This window comes from Leishmania panamensis (genome assembly GCF_000755165.1).
Source record: "Leishmania panamensis strain MHOM/PA/94/PSC-1 chromosome 24 sequence".
NCBI lineage: Eukaryota > Euglenozoa > Kinetoplastea > Trypanosomatida > Trypanosomatidae > Leishmania > Leishmania panamensis.
The window spans coordinates 50,979-67,391 of NC_025870.1; the positions used below are offsets into that span (position 1 = coordinate 50,979).

General features: G+C 59.8%; 3 protein-coding genes across 3 annotated transcripts; all 3 read left to right on the forward strand.

Moving 5' to 3' along the window:
* Positions 1-818: 818 nt before the first annotated feature.
* Positions 819-2,219, forward strand: LPMP_240230 (WD repeat protein; the record flags this gene model as incomplete). Its single annotated transcript, XM_010701062.1, has 1 exon — positions 819-2,219. One exon carries the CDS (start codon positions 819-821, stop codon positions 2,217-2,219), a length of 1,401 nt encoding a protein of 466 aa, XP_010699364.1.
* Positions 2,220-3,206: 987 nt separating this feature from the next.
* On the forward strand, positions 3,207-5,027 carry LPMP_240240 (ATP-dependent RNA helicase, putative; the record flags this gene model as incomplete). The annotated part of the gene is made up of 1 exon (XM_010701063.1): positions 3,207-5,027. One exon carries the CDS (start codon positions 3,207-3,209, stop codon positions 5,025-5,027), a length of 1,821 nt encoding a protein of 606 aa, XP_010699365.1.
* Positions 5,028-6,531: 1,504 nt separating this feature from the next.
* On the forward strand, positions 6,532-16,068 carry LPMP_240250 (hypothetical protein; the record flags this gene model as incomplete). Its single annotated transcript, XM_010701064.1, has 1 exon — positions 6,532-16,068. One exon carries the CDS (start codon positions 6,532-6,534, stop codon positions 16,066-16,068), a length of 9,537 nt encoding a protein of 3,178 aa, XP_010699366.1.
* Positions 16,069-16,413: the final 345 nt, after the last annotated feature.

Sequence of the window (16,413 nt, forward strand, 5' to 3'; positions counted from 1 at the left end):
GTCCGTATGCCACGGCATGCAGTGCGTGGCCGCGTATGGACATCGGAGGTGGTTGCCCATTGCCGTCCGATCGAGGGTCGGTCTGTGAGAGGCAAGAGTCGATAGCCCCTCAGTGTGATTGCTTAAAACACGCCGGTGTGTCAAAATGCCAAATGTTCGACTGGGCGAGAGGGTAGGGTGATAGTGCGCACGCGCTGCCGTGGAGAGCTCCCATCCGCTTGTGCCGGCGTCCCTGCATCCTTGCGTGCATTTTAGCGATAAAACGCACGAGGGAGGGGAAATTGTGCTCTCCTCAAAGAGAGTCGACCACAGGCGTAGCCGAGGTGTATCCAACGGTGTTGTGACGAGGCTGCGCAGTCTTCATTACCGCGGCCACCCCAATCGACGGTTCGACGCATCGAGGGTGTTGTGTGCCCATCGATACGGCTGCCTGCCCGCAAGTTCCGAGTGGTGTGTTTTCCTATCGACCCATAGTTCCCGCGGCCTCATAAGAAGGTATGCTGTCTCTCTGCACGATACCGAGGCGTTTGGCCAAGCCGCCCCGCGTGCCTATCTGCCGATGCGTCCCCTTTTACTTTCTCTCTACTTTCCCCCTTTCGACTTCTCCTGCTGTGCGCTCAACTCTTTCATGGGCGCGCTTCACTGCCCAGCTGCAGCACAGAGACGTACCGTTGACATCTCCGCCCCCCCCCCCCTCATGACCCTCTCCGCGCCATTAAATCACACATCATTTTAATCCCTTCTCTTTTCCTTTCCGCGACACAAACGCTCACCCACGCAAAGCTACGGGGTGACGGAGATCACTGTTGTCATCCACGATGGAGTCCAGCACCGATGTCGTATGCACCGTCGAAGTGCCGCCGCCGGTCACTGCGGTCTCAAGGCCGTCCTCAACTGCAGCGGCAGAGGAACCGGCGTCCTATCAAGAGACGGAGCGCTTCTGCACGTGGCGCAAGCACGTGCGGGACTTGTATCAGCATCTGTTCCACATCGACCTCGTCTGGGAGAGTCCTGTGGCGCAGTTAATGCCGTACGTGACGACAAAGAGTGGCCTCACTACGCACACGATATTGAGCGGTACACGCACAGGAGGCCAGGAGCAGAGTTACATCCAGCTCCTGTCTGCAACAGTCCCGCAAGACACGCAAGTCCTGGACGGCTCCGGTGCAGCCTACAGTGAAGCTACTGGTGAGGTTGGCGGGTACGGTATGGCGCCTCACGCCTGCGGCCTCAGTATTGAGAGACGCATTCTTCACGATGGGGACGTGCTGACAGCGCGCTACATGCCAGCAAACCCGCTGCTCATCGCCTCGTCCTCCAGCAACGGAAGCCTCTATGTGTTTGACTGGTCACGAGTCTCGCTGGGCCGCTTCCCGAATGAGCCCTCGCGGCCCCGCGCGCCGCTGCCGCCAAACGAACTCAGCAGTGGCGCTACGGAGGAGGAGCGGATTCAGTACCAAAAGAGGATGCGTGCCCTCAACGTTGTGGCGACTGAGCAGGACCGATGGGACCGTCGCACCGGTGAGGGCCAGCACGTGCTGACGCTGAAGGGCGGCAACGGCGCCTCGGAGAACTTGGACTGGAGCACGAATGCGGAGGGTCAGGTGGTGTCTGGTTCCACAGGGCGCGTCTGTGTGTGGCATGTCGCGAACTTGTCAAAGGACGATAGCCGCCAGGTGGATCCGTCCAAAGTCTTCTTGCTGGAGGACGAGGAGGCAAGCGTCACGCACGTCAACTTCTCCTGGACATCGCCGGACGCCTTTGTGGCGGCGTCCTCCACTGGCGCCGTGTATTTTAACGACGTGCGGATGCAGCATACCACGGAGGTCTTCTTCATTGAAAACGCCGCTACCTCCCTCGCCCTCTCCCCACTCGACGGGAGCGCGCTGCTTGTTGGCGACGCGCTGGGCAACGTCCTCTTCTTTGACCTGCGCCAAAGCAGCAAAGCAGTGCAGGTAGACCGCCTGCATAGCGGAGAGGTGACTGCCATTGAGTGGTGCCCACACTCACGCCACCTTTTCTCCTCCGGTGGCCATGACGGTGTTGTCTGTATTTACAATCAGACCCGACACAAGACGCTTTTCAAACACTGGGGCCACACCGATGTGATCATGGACCTGGGCTGGAACTGGCAGGAGGATGGTGCTGGTCAACTCGTGTCTACCGACAGCAACGCTATCATGCTCTGGAGACCGCGCGACTTCTTCTACTGTGCTTGATGTGCGCCGAGCAAAGGAGGTACCGTAGGTGAGCAAGATTACATGCTGCCATGCACTGCTGCGGCCGTCTTCCGAGGGGGGAGGCTCACCGTTCGCTGAGAAGGCTGAGAGGCGAGGGTTTGCTGTTGTTTTTTCGCGTGTGTATGTGTGTGTCGTCACATGTGAAGTCCCTGCCGCGAAGGTGCAACTTTGCGCTTCTCTCTCTCAAGTGAACCGGCGGCTCGCACCTTTCGTGCCAGCTTTGGGGTTGGATGCGTTTCGGAGCAATACGTCATACGAACTGCATTGCGTTATTTTCCTGCTTCCCAGCCTGCTCCTTCCTTCCTCCTGGGGGTGGCCAGGCACCGTCAGTGCCTCTCTGGCACCAGTCTCCCCCCCCCCCCATCTGCTCTCTGAAAACCGCGCTGTCTGAAGAAGGAACCGAGAGAGAAAGGTGGGTGCTGTAGAGTGCCGTAGAACGGATACAATGTCATTGGATAGAGGGGCAGTGGCGCACACCGCGTGCGAGCTCGACGAGAGGCGTACGTTGGTGAGTGTAGGTGCCGTTTGGTGGATGCATAGAGACGCTTAAATGGGTTAAGAAAGGAAAGGGGCACGAGAGGCGTGCGCGAGAGAGACCACTGCGAGCTCCCACTCTCGCTGTCAGGCCACTCTCTGGTGGGCGTGACCGTGTTGCGCTTTTCGAGGCGTTTTGGTTTTGAATTCGACAGCCTCTATCGAACGTTCTCCTTCTCTTCCACAGCACGCGCGCCTGCCAGAGCGCGACGTTGGGGGGTACACTGTATCATTATTGTCGGCCACTTTGCTGTTGTATCTTTAGTCGGTCTTTCCATCCTCCACTCGCCTCTTTCATCTTTGCTTATCTCTTCTTGCCACTCTGGCACCGCTCTCTCTGTCATCCACTCCGTATGCGCGCCTCGTACCGGGACACCTCTCCCGTGGCAGCTGTGTCCTTCTTCTCACCGCATTTTTCGCGAAGCAGCGCTCATGTCTGCAGGGGAAGTCCAGGCGGAGTGGTCAGAGCTGCCGCTTGACACACGGGTGCTCGAGGCCTTGAAAGACCTCGCGTGGAGGAAGCCGACTGCCGTCCAAAGCGCGTGTGTGCCACTGGCCCTCAAAGGCAAAGACATCTCCATCCAGTCCCACACTGGCTCTGGTAAGACCGGCGCCTTCGTCATTCCAGCTGTGCAGCGCATCATCACGGAGCGGGAGCAGTGCGGCAGTGGCCGGGTGCTCCCCAGCCCACGCGTCCTCATTCTCGTTCCGTCGGTCGAGCTGTGCGAACAGACGGCTGAGGCAACGGAGGTGATAGCCAAGTATGTACATCCCCGGCTGGTCATCGACAACCTGACGTCTGGCGGTGACGTGACGGCAAGACGCATTCAGTCTGCCCACATAGTTATTTCAACAGCGGCCCTTCTGGGAAAGGGGTGCAACCAGGGCACTGTGACGGCTGACACCCTTAAGCACGTGCGCTTTTTCGTCCTCGACGAGGCCGACGTGGTGGCCTCGATGGCGGAGCGATCTCTGCGCACGGTGCAGTCCCTGCTGCCACCGAACATGCAGGTTATTCTAGCCTCCGCCACCCTAACCAAAGGTGTTGCTGCCGTTAAGGGCCAACTGCTGCGGCATCCGGTCAACGTGGTGCTGACATCGGAGGACGTGGAGGAGTTGGTGCCTGGCGATATTAAGGACAGCACGGCCTCGCAGCAGGGCCCGGTTGTCGAGTCCCGTGTTACAGTGAGAGATCCACTGAAGAAGACGCTGCACCAATACTACCTGGTGGCCACGGACGAATGCCACAGTCACACGCTTCTCTTTGGTCTCTATCGCATGGCCCTCATCACCGGCAAGACACTTATCTTTGTGAACGATGATGAGCAAACGTATCGCCTTCAGAATTTCCTGGAGCAGCTAGGCGTGGCAACGCTTGCCTACGACGCAAACCTCCCCGTCAACGTGCGCTTTGACACTCTACGTCGCTTCCAAAGTGGCGCGGTGTCCACGCTCGTGTGCACCGATGGCACATTGGAGAAAGCAATGCAGCTGCAGATGTCGTTGGAGGAGCCGCGGCCAGGTGGGAGGGCCTCAACCGGCAAGTTGGCGGCGTCATCGCGGCGTCGGTCGCGACCAACTCCTGCCTGCGGCGGCGGCCTTGCGAACGACGAGGCTCCCTCGGCGTTACACCGCGGCATTGACTTTACACACGTACGCAACGTAATTCTGTTTGACGGTGTGGAGGCGACTGACCCGATTGCCTTGTCTCGTTACACCCACCGCATCGGCCGTGCTGGCCGCGCCGGCGAGGAGGGAGTGTCCATTGCGATCTTCACCGTGCCGAAGGCCCGCAAGTACCTCCGCCCACTCCAGGAGTACTGCAGAGGGCGCGGCGATGCCATTCAGCCGTTTCGGCAGATGCAGCGAGCTGAGGTGGCTAAACTGCAGTACCGCGTGGACAGCGTGCTGGGCAACATCACGCGCACCTCGACGCGCAAGATGCGCGTTGCCTCCGTCGCCGCGGAGCTGAGTCGTAGCTCGTACCTGTCAAACTATCTGTCGCAGAAGGATACGGATGCCCTGCAGCGAGTCATGCAGCGGTCCTCAAAGAGGGTTAGGGTGGAGCGCAACATCCTCGAGGTGCCCGAGTACATGCATTTGCCGACCGCGGACGACGTAGCCACCTACCGGAAGCGTGTGCGAGCCAGTCAGACGCAGTCAAACCGTCTGCGCAACGCGACTCACAAGGCCACTGCGGACCCGCTGAAGGCAGTGGTGTCTAAGCTGCGCTCCTCCAAGCGCAAGACATAAAGCGATAACCACGAAAAACCGAAGGTAGAGAGTACGCACACCGCACTGTATGTGGGAGGAAGAGAGAGGGAGCTGGTAAGACGTGGTGCCCTGTGTGCTTGTATCTCTGCATGTATGACTCGACAGCACGGCTGCCAGTGGCTGGTTGTATGGCAAAGGGGTCTACCGCTCTTTTCGTACATCTTTTCAAGAGAGTTGCGGAGGTGGGCCGAGCAATCTGCTCACTCTGTACGGGGAAGTGCCTTTCTTTCCTCTTGTCACCTCTCTTCACTTGTGCACCGTGACAGCGTCTCTTCGAGCCTGCTAACCCCCCCTTCCCATCAGCACGTGTGTGTGTGTGTGTGGGGGGGTGGAGGCTACTGTCCTTGTTGTTCGATTAACTGGCACATTACGTGATTTAACTTCATCATCTCAACACCTGCAACCTCCTCGTCTCCACTTTCTGCTAGTGGTGTGTGTTTCGGCGTTCTCGATGCTCCTCAACCAATGAAGGAGGCCGAGACGAGCGCATTCCTTCTCCCTCCCCCTCGCCAACTTCATGGGTCTCTGTGGGTCACAGGCACCGTAACGGGCGCTCTGAAGTCGAGGCTTCCCGGGTGCGTAATGCGGGCGCCTATGCTGGTAGGAGCTGCCCTGTGCTTGAAGCACCACCCGCGCATCATGCGCCTCTCTTCTGCGTCTTCTCCACGTGCGCCATTTCAACCACGTCTTTTTGCCACGCCCCCCGCCTCCTTCGTTGTTCTCGCATTTTCACGGCACGCCAAACAACGATGCCGCTAAACATCCGCGCGCACGTGCCCCAAACACACGTCCACGCACACCTCTTCCGCTCCGCTCGTTCGGCTCTTCTGCCGCTGTCGCACTGCTGCCGCGCATCTGGTGAGGGTAGTTCAAGTGCGGTTGAACGAGGCCGTTTCGCACGTGGGCAACAGGCGCGTACAGACACATTTGCCCACTCACAGGAATCAACGAAGACTCGGAGACAGGCCGAGCCTAGCGCACGAGGGTAGTGGTATCCGCCCGTGTGCTTGTGCTCGTGCGCCCAAGTCTTGTGCCCTAAACACCAGTGCGCGTTCTCGACAAGGAAGAGCGACGAGGCAGCAACGGTGTTCTGTCGCTGGAGCGCCTGATTGATCCGTGCGTGTGTACCTTCTCTGGTCCCCTTCTTCGTATCGACTTCAGCTCCGTTATCTGTTTTACTTTCGCAACAGCTCGACGTGCGCGAGGCGAGTGCGCTCGTGGCATCATTGGCGAGGCGCGGGCCTGTTCTCGTGCTGGGTGACGGCATGCGCACTAAGCCCCCTCGCCTCACACGCGTCACGGACTCTTTTCTTGGAACTCGAAGTACACCATCGTAGGCTGACCCTTCCCCTCTGTTGCTCTGTGCTGCCCTCCTCCGTCTTGGTCGCCGCCGCCTCTCTTACCTCCTCTCTTGCACAAGTACGCACGTTCGCACTCGCAGCAAATTCATTTCAAAATATTTTCCCTTTTGCCTCGCGCCACTATGACAACGGATGCGTCACCGGTGAACCCCTATTTGCTGTTTAGTCGTGCGGACGAGTTCAGCACGGATGCCAAGATTGACTATGCACTCCGTTACTATCACCTCTATGACTCAAAGGGGAACGGTACCTCATCCTTGCTCACATCGCTGAACGCCGAGCTCGATCGCCGTATGCTCATTCGCACGCTGGAGGAGCTCAAGCGCGGTCTTTCCTTGGGTGACCGGCTGCTTCCTGTCACTCCTAGCACCTGCACGACGGCTAACACGAACGTGAGCGCCTTCTCGTCGCTGGAGGGCGGCAGGTCGCCGTTATTTGACGGCCCCAATGACGGTGAGGTGTCGAATGCGTTATTCGACGGCACTGACGACCTCGATGCGAAGCCATGGGACACCGCTGCGAGCAGCCAGGCGAACTATTGGAATTGGGAGACAGAGGTGCTGTACCAGTCCTACCACGTCTGGATCGCACTCGACTACGGGCGAGGCGCCTTTAGCGTCATGCGCAACGGCGTCGTACTGGTTGACCGAATGCCGACCATCGTCGCATCGCTCCTGCAGGTCGTTGAGACGACGCTGCACGCCCGCGAGCAGGACCAGCAGCTGCTGCGCAACTTCGTCGAAGCCGCCATCGTCGACGAGCAGACTCGGTCACGCGTGATGCAGCAGGTGTGGAATCCTACAGTTTTTGTAAGCGTCGTGCTGCTGAACGTGCCGCAGGAGGTGGAGAAGGCCGTCCCCTTCAGCCCGCCTGCCTCGTCGGACAGGGAGGTGGCCCGAGATGACGTGCACCGCCATCGACAGCGACAACAGCCGGCCATCATCATGTGCCCTCCCGAGCTCCCCCGCTTCACTGCGCTGGGGGCTGACTGCGGCGCGCGCTCTCGCTGCTCGGCCGTGCCGGTGCTCTTTCACTGCGATGCTCGGACGCTGCTCAGCGACAGCGGTTTTATGGACCGCCTGCGCGACCTTCTTTGCCGTTACGAAAACGTCTACCGGGCGCACAGCACGCCGCAGGAATGGCCGCAGTCTTCACTGAGTGCATCACTGGAGTACTTGGCGTGTGCGATGCCGGAAAAAACGCCAGAGTGCAACACACTTGTCTTAGTCAGCGATGGCGGCGCCATGGCCTCGTCTGACACATTCACCTTCTTGGAGAACACGGTGCGACGCAAGAACCTCATCGTGTCCATTGTGGCGCTGAATCGTATGCTCGTGCTTGACTCCCCTGAGCTCACCCCGTTGACCCGGTTCCTATCGTCTGTCGGAGGTTTTGCCGTGCACGTGGACTACTGGTTGGCGCTGGCGGCACACCGGCTGAACCACGAGTGGTGCCGCAAGTTTGAAGGGGCGCGGTGCGTGGCGCAGCAGATCTTCGTACACCTCATCAAGGGGTTTCCAGTGACCATTCCAGGCGCTACGCAGCGCGACTTGTTTGCGGACACGATGTGTGAGCCAGTGGTGCTATACGATGGCGACCACGGCCTGCCTGACTTTCTCATTGGCGCCTCCACGAAGGAGGTGCTGCGTGCGACAGCGGCACTGCGTTTCAACCAGGGGTGGAGCGTTCTGATCGACTATCAGGATGCGTCTGCCACTTCGCACATGGCAGCCCGCTACGTCCACGACTTCCGCCGCGGCACCATCGCGCTGCACTACGAGATGAACATCAACCGACCGGCGGTGTATCGACGTCTGCTGGTGTCGGGGACAAAGGCGCTGGTGGACCACTTCTGTAAAACTCGGTGGGATGATGAGGCGACAAACACCGTTGGCGAGGGCACGTGCCGCTGGCTTGCGTATCTCTCGCTGCTGCGGGCGCAGGTGATGATGTGGATGAAGGCAGAGCAGGCTCTTCTGCAGCTAGTCAACGCGGACCCGCGCCAGAGGCCGATAAGCGCCATCCCTGATCTCGCATGTCTCTCCTCTGCGGAGGGTGTGCTGGCGCAGTGGTTTAATGCTGCCACGGTGTCGTCTCTCGGTGTCTTTTTCAGGTTTGCGCAGCTGCCGCCCAGTGTGTTGATGCGATACACATGCGCTCAAGTCACGAATGGGGCGCAGACAGAGGCCGCCTCGCGCGCCTGCGTACGCGCGGCGATGGAGCGGCGCCACCGACTTATCGGCTGCGAGGAAGACCTCACCTATCTGCACACAGAGAGAATGACGACGTCTTTCTCTGGAGCCGTGAACGCCACCCGAGACGTCTTTTCAGTGGTGCAGTTTTTCCCACAGTACGAAACAAGCTCCAGCAGCGGCTTCGGCCTAGCCGGCGCCTTCGAGTGCCGGGTGAGCTGCGTGTTGTGCGATGGTGCCACCCAGGACGCACTCGTTTGCGCGCTGCTGAACGACATCGAGGAGGCGGTGCGAGAACGCAACAGGGCAACGACACGCAAAGACTGGCATCTGCTGGTGCGCGTGTCGAATCAAGCAGAAAACAAGCAAGCGCTGCAGCTGGTGAAAGCGAGCCTCAGCACGCGGCGCGGGCAACTGCCGACGAGCTACACGGAAGAGACGCTAATCCCCGGCGTGGACATTAGCTCCGCTGTCGTCAGAGCCTCAAGGCTTCCTGTCGCACCGGAGAAGGCAGCGCACGCGTCAGGCGTGATGCAGTTCTTCCGAAATCCACTATCGTCCTTCCCGTGGCCACTCCTGAATGCACTGTGCTTCCGCTGGATCCTTGGCTGCAGCGAGTTTTACCCCTTTCTGGTTGAGGAGATCTTCAGCCACATCGTCGCGCGCCGCATGCACGCCGGATTTGCGCTCATTGTCTACTACACGTCATCGCTCAAGGCAGTGCTTGCGAGGCGCGTTGGCACCCCTGAGACACACTCTGACGTGTGCTTGTTTGACGTGTTGGAGGCGCTTCCCTCGTCGGCGCCGGCACCGGCGGCGCAGATTTCCGTGCAGCGTCTCATCACACCGTTCAAGCGAGCGCGGGCGTCGCTGTGGATGTACATGCGCGACATTCAAGAAGACCTCCACATTGCAACGGCTGTCTTCACATGCAAGGTCATTGCCACGCAGCAGCACAGGAATCGATGCCTGCTTGCTCGGCAAATGCGTGAACTCGGCTTCAGTCCTGTTGTGGCACGGGTCGAGTCGATCTTATTCTCATTGCAGGTGCGATACACGGAGTACGTGGAGTTGCGCTCGCCGCCCTCGCTCGGCGTCAAGGGGTGTGTGCAGCTCCGCGATCGGCTGCTGAACATTGTGAGCTGTGTCGGGGATCGCAGCACCGTCGTGAAAGCCCGCCTGCTGCAGACTGACTACGTGCAGCGGCTCTCTAGCGGAGCCGATGTTGTGGACCCTGACACGGACGTGTATATCTCCGTCTTGAGCCCCATGCGCTACGAGACGATACTTTGTGTCTTGGTGCTGGAAAGAGATACGGAGGCCGGGACGGGGCGGCACGTCGTCAAGGTGGCGTTGGCTGCCCTCGATGGTCAACTGCTCGAGTACGCTATCGCGCAGAAATATCATCACTGTCGTCCAAGCCAGCCGGCCCGAGACACAGCAACTGCGGTGGGCAACGAGGAGCCTGCAGAAACATCGCCGTCTCACGTGGCAATGCCTGAGTGCATTGCCGACCGCGCCGTTGTTCTATCGCTGCGCCACCTGCTCGTGGCATTTACGTCTGTGTACTGCGCCCGCGAACTCATCTCATTCATTCAGCGCGCGTCACCGGAGACGGCGGCATCTGCCATCGCGGAACTGACGAACACCTACGCTCACCTCGGCAACTACGCGGTGGAAATGGACGTCACGCCCCTGTTGCACATCGTCCAGCGGCGCTGCTGCGAGGCGCCCGGTGGGGTGCCGTGGAGGGAAAAAGTGGAGGAGGTGCTAACAGACGTCCTGGCAGCGCAGCAGCACAGTTTCTCGGTGCACCCCACTCTGTGGCTACCAAAGTTGGGGTCTGATCAGGCGCTGCAGCCCAACGAGACATCCTGCATCGGCTGTTCATCCCCGGATGAAGAGGCAGATGGCGAGGAGGGTCGTGTCTACGATGACGAAGGCGAGAGCGTGAGCGGCATGCGGGGGAACGCGACAAGTGAGGACGACGCAGAGGAGAAGAGTGCGCATCTGGATCTACTCCCGATTGCGGTGAAGGCGTGCATGCTTCTTCTGCCCTCGGCCAGCGGCGTCTGCGCCGAAGAAAACACGGAATGCCGGTGGCTCTCTTTGGCCGTCGACAAGTGCGACGAGCGGTGGCAAAACACATTACGTGACCGGCCTAAGTCGACAATCTCGTCGGTATCGTTAAAGGACCCTCCTGTGCCGGCTTCCGCCTCGCCGTTGGAGGCCGTTGACGTGACAACCGGACGCCTGGCGCTTCGCCTGTTTGTGAAAACGGCTCCGGCAGACGTACTGCTCCTGTGCGAGGAGGAGTCCTTCTGCCCGCCACCGAAGGTCGTGCGGCGCACGCTGGGTCTTCTCTATTACCACTTCGCATCAGAGGAGGCCCCTGTTGCGGTGGGCAGATCCTCCGCATTGCTTGCTTTGACCTTCGCAGCCGCGCCGAGTTACCAAGCTACGGCGGACGAGGCGGCGTTGGCGGCCGTGGATGAGCTTTTCGCTGAGCCGATGGCCGTTGTGTGGAATCGGCAGCGCTGCCATGATGCATTCTACAGCTGCACTGGCCGCAGCTCGCCGCCGGCTCGAGTGAAGCAGGCGATCCAGCGAATAACAGAGAGACTCAAGTGGCGTATCGCCGTGTACTGCCTGCAGAACGCGTGCTACCTTGCCCCCTTTCGGCAGCTCAGAGCACGCGTCGAAGCGGAACCGGCGGCCTTAACGGCTGTTGCAGGCACCACCATAGACGGCGCTGCCGCAGTCGCCACAGCGGAGCGACGTGATGACAGAGCGCTAGAGACGCGGTCGCGCGACGCCGTGCTGTCCCACAGCGAAAGGATGAGAGCGACCGAGCTGATGAGGAACGCAGAGTTGCAGGCACTTCTCTGCGATGTTGTTACCCCAGCCCTTCTGAGCTCCCAGTGTTTCGTCCGTGACACGTTCTCAGTCGAGTTCACCGAGCAGGAGACGAATGTCAGTCGCGTAGTTCCCGAGGAGGCTATCAAGGATGTGTTCCGCCACTGTGTGGAGGAGGACTGGATGTGGGTCCTACCCACGCTCCCCCTCTCCTATGTGGTAGTGCCTAACCGTGAACACTTTGGCGAGCGGTGGGTGGTCGTGTGCGTCACGACAAAGCCGCCCCATCCCATCGGTGACGCTCGCATCCTTATATACGACGCTCAAAGAACGGCCGCTGCGCTGGAGACAATGCGCAACTACAGCAGTCACCTCCGTACTCACGTGTGCGGTAAGATCAAGCAGGTGAGCCAGCTGCATCTCCTGAAGCAGCTGCGCGAGTCCTTCAACGCCAGCGCTCAGCTCATTCCCCCAGGGTGGGGAGACCAGTTCAGCAAGAACAGCGGCGCGTCAGACTGCAGCGACTCCGCGCTCCATGGAAGCCCACTAACCTGCTCGCAAGATGCGTATGCGACCGGGTCTCCCTTCTACTTGCGCGGTCGCAATGTGCTGGAAATCCCAATATACTACAAGCTGCAGCATCAATGCAAGAAGATCCTGCACCGCATCCAGTGCCACTGCTCGCGACTGGAGCTCGTCGCCATCTTCAACAGAGACCAGTGCTTCCTCGTTGCTGACGATGTCGAGGGGGACACGTTCCACTACCTTCGCTTAGTGTTTGTCAAGGACACAGCGCACACTGTGCCGGTGACCTCCCGCCCGCCACCGCTGACGTCCTCGGATCGCTGCCCGCAGCTCGTAGTGCAGCTCTTCAGCGCCACACCAAACGCGAGTGTGCAGCGACCGCTGCAGCGGCTACAAGACTTCTGCTACCTTCTGGCGGTGCAGGAGCTCCAGGGCCACCTCAACTACGTGCAGCACAAGGTGATATCCTTCAACGATCTTGTTTTCTTACAAAACCAGCGACTGGAGCCAATTGTGGTAAACCTGCACACCATCTTCGATAGCGCCCTCTCTGACTCTGGCAACGACGCTCCCCACGAGTCGTCGCACGACGTCACTGCATTCCAGGAGAGACAACGAGAGGTGGCAGTGACACTGCTGTTTCTGAACCTTCGCGAGTACAAGTTTAAGCCTTTCGGCATTCAAGACGAACCCATGCATGCCACGAGCAACTTTGTGGAGCACTACAATCTCGAAAAGAGCCTCACCCTCGATCCAGCAGAGGATTCGACACCAAGCCAAGGCGGCTGCAACCGAGCACTTCGGGCGTGGCGCTTTGTGAAGATTGTGGACGGTGTGACAGACGTGCTTGTCTCGTGCTGTCTCCACGTGCATCCCGACAACCCGCACATAATTGTGCTCGACCGCTATCTGACTCGCATCCCAGTGGAACGCTACATCAACGGTGACTCGGAGAACACTGTTCTGGCCCACCTGGGCCACAGCGTCGAGAGAACCATGGCGCAGCTGCGGTTTCTCGGATTGACCTCGCCAGATCAGTCATCCTTTCCGCTCTTGCGCTCCTCAATCCCCACGACGGTGGGTGAACTACTGCATATTAGCCAGGAAACGCCCTCAAATGACTCGTCGCTCCTGCGCCATCGCCATTTCTCGCTGGAAAACGTGAGCCCAGCATTGCTGCCAATGCTGATGGAGCGCATATGCGGGTCCCTCTCGCGCTACGGTCCGACGTGTTTCACGTACACCGCCGAGCGCTCCACGAAGGGCGTCGTGCATGTGCCGAGCTTCTCGTGGAAGTGGATGGAGGGCATCCAGAACGACGCGATGGCGGACTCGATGCAGATGTATGTGACCTGCGGCTACGACGTTATGGACTCGCTCGCGGAGACAGCGCCATTGGCGCCGACCCGTGTCGTACCGTACGTCGTGCCAGGCGTCCCCATCACCTCCGTGACGACTGGGGAATCGCAGATGTCGATTTTGGGCGAGTACCAACTGTGCGAGCGCGGCTGCCCGCTGCTGGAGTACCGCATTGTGCTCTCCGTTTCATTGATGGAGGGCCTCTCGCTTGCGCTCTTCAACCTGCGTGACACAGAGTACGTTGTGCGCCTGCTAGGCTACGTGGTGCTGGCGATGGAAGAGAAGTCGGCGCTGTTAAAGGATGTGCTGCTCCAGCGCATGGGCTACACCATTCCGTCATTCTTCAAGGAGGCGGATTTGGCGTGCAACTGCTGCGGCGACGACACAAACGTCATCCGCACCAAGGCATTGTCGATCAGCTGCGATACATACCGGCGCCGCGTCAACAACGTCCGCTTCCGTTCGAGACCCGACGCGGAGTGGGATGAGCCGCTCGTGGTGATACTGGAAGGACTGTACAATCGGGGCCTTATTGTAAACTACGTGTTTTCTGTCGAGGACGCCATCAAGGTGTTGTTCGACGAGTGCCCGCAGCACTCGTTGCAGGAGTGTGTGCGCATTGTCGATGCGCTGCTTGAGGCACACGTGCTGTGCGACTCCCCGAAAAGCGCATTGGAGCCGCAGGTGCCCATCTTCGCATCCCTGCTTCAAGCCGAGCATCTCAGATCAGACGTGCGCAACTGCCGTCTGAGCGAGGTGAGCGGCGTGCCAGCAGATGCGCTTGTTGCGTGCGGCTATCATCGCCACATCCTGGCTTCACACATTATTGTGGAGGCACAGAACGCTCGCTCTGGTGTGGCCGAGGTGCTGGCGAAGTGCGATGTGCTGTGGCGAGCAGGGCCGCAGAACAATGTCATCGAGCTGGCGAAGGCAGTCGTGACGCTGCAGCTGAAGAGCAAAGAGGTGTTCGGAGCGCGTGTGCCCGACTTCTCCCTTCGCCGTGAGCGATGGCAACACGAGGACGATGTCCTAGACCCTGCCCTCCCTACTCCGACCCAGCAAAACGTGAGCTACGCCCGCCCTGTCGACGCGTCGCTGCAGCTCTACGTGGAGCACCTGCGCCGACTGTACCCCTCGATGTGCATCATCGATCTCGACCCCAACGATTCGCTCACCACCTCCGACGAGGTGCTGCTCAACCGCCTGCGATGCCGGTACGGCAAGGTCACAAGTGAGGATGGCGGCGTGGTGCTCTTCAGCCCGCACCTCTACTACGCAGTCATTCCGTTCGTGGATCTCCTGCGCTGCGGCAACTTCTACGAACGCTACAGCTCACTCGCAGACGCGCTCGGCGAGGAAGCCGTCATCTCCCCCATCACCACCAGCGGGCTCTTCATAATCGAGGTGGGCTTCCAGGTGGTGCACTACGCCCTTGACTTCTTTGTCATCAACGGTGACGCCGTGCCGCCGGGGATTACGGCGAAGATCGCGGCAGAATTCAAGCAGACGCTTCTCTTCGAGAGCGTCCTGTATGACGCTGCGGTGCGCCGCCTGGCTTACTGCTTGCGCACTCACTCGGTCCTGCTCGCGGGGCAGCAAAAGTTGCACATGGCGGTGAGGAATCTTGTCAAATACTACCCCTTCCCCCCAATGCACTGCAGAAACATTGTAGAGGCCTACACCATTACGGACGCGCGGGTAATGCGGCTGAAGAACCTGACCCCGAGTGGTGCAGCGAACAACTGCGAGCTGCACGTCGACGCGGAGGGCGTCCTTTACCTCTCGCCCCACAAAAACAACTTCCTCCAGCCCGAGCAGCCAAGCGAGATGTACACCTACAGTGGCCTCATCACCTGGGAGTGGGCCCAGCTCTTCGTGCTGCTCACCAGCGCCCAGAACGTGAGTAAGGCGTGGCGCGAGTCGAACCACGACCTCTCACGACTCGCTCTGGGTGCCAAGCATCTTCTGCTGAATCAGCTGCTAGACAGTACCCAGCAAGAGCGCCTAGATGCGGCGTGGCGGAAGTTCCTGACGGACGAGCACCTCGCGACGGCGGCGACGGCCGGGCGTGGCAATCTGGAGCGGGACATGCCGAGCTATGACGAATTTGAGCTGCTGCGCGGCCACTCGCACAAAATTGTTCTTCACTCGTACGTGCCAATGTTGCAGATGATTTTGAGGCCGATGGAGTGGAATGGCGACGGGTGGCGCCTGCAGGCCCTGTGCACGCAGTTGTATCCCGGACATGTCCTGCGCGTGATTGGACTCCAGCGCAGCTCCTGCGAGGCCCAGAAGACACCCACACCGACGCCACATGCACGGTACTACGACCTCAACACGGGCTCATTGGCGGGGGCAGTACTGCCAAAGCACGCCGCCGCCGCCTCCCCGGCAGTCGGTCCGATCGGCGGCTACGATATCACGCGGCTGTTCATGTCGCCGTGTCTAACCGGGTGGTTTGTGGTAACGTTTGCGTCGAGTACGGCGGAGGAGGGCGGTTGTTTTCTCGCCATGGAGTGCTTTTCCGATCCGCACCGGCCCTTTGGTGCAAGTGTCGTGGTGGAGGAGCTGAGCCTGTACTGCAAGCCGTCTCGCGCCCCTCATCAGCATCGCATCATGACATTCCTCAGCGAAGCGGAGCAGACGCTGGTGGAGCAATTTGTGCGACTGGTGAACAGCGCCGTGTGGTTTAGTATTTTGCCGTGTGTTTCGCAATTTATGATGTAGCGCCACAGCCTGCTCGCTCTCTCTCCTTTGCCGTATTATCGACCGTTTAGGAGAGAGCTGACGTCCTCGTGTACGTCTGCTGTGCTTGTATGTGAGTGATGGCGCGCTGTGATACGGCCTCCTATCGGAGAGCAAGGGGGGGAGGAGGTGTTGGAGGAAGAAGATCGGGCGACCGTCTGTCTCTATGGATAGGCGGGTGACCGAGTCCACGCAGTCATGCGCTAACGTGCTGTGGCCCTCGGTGATGCCCGCCTGCACAGTCTCTCTATTCAATCTTTGTCTGGGGTATGTCTGTGGCACAGGAACAAGAACACAGTGATCATACATAGCTTCCGCCAGCTCGCG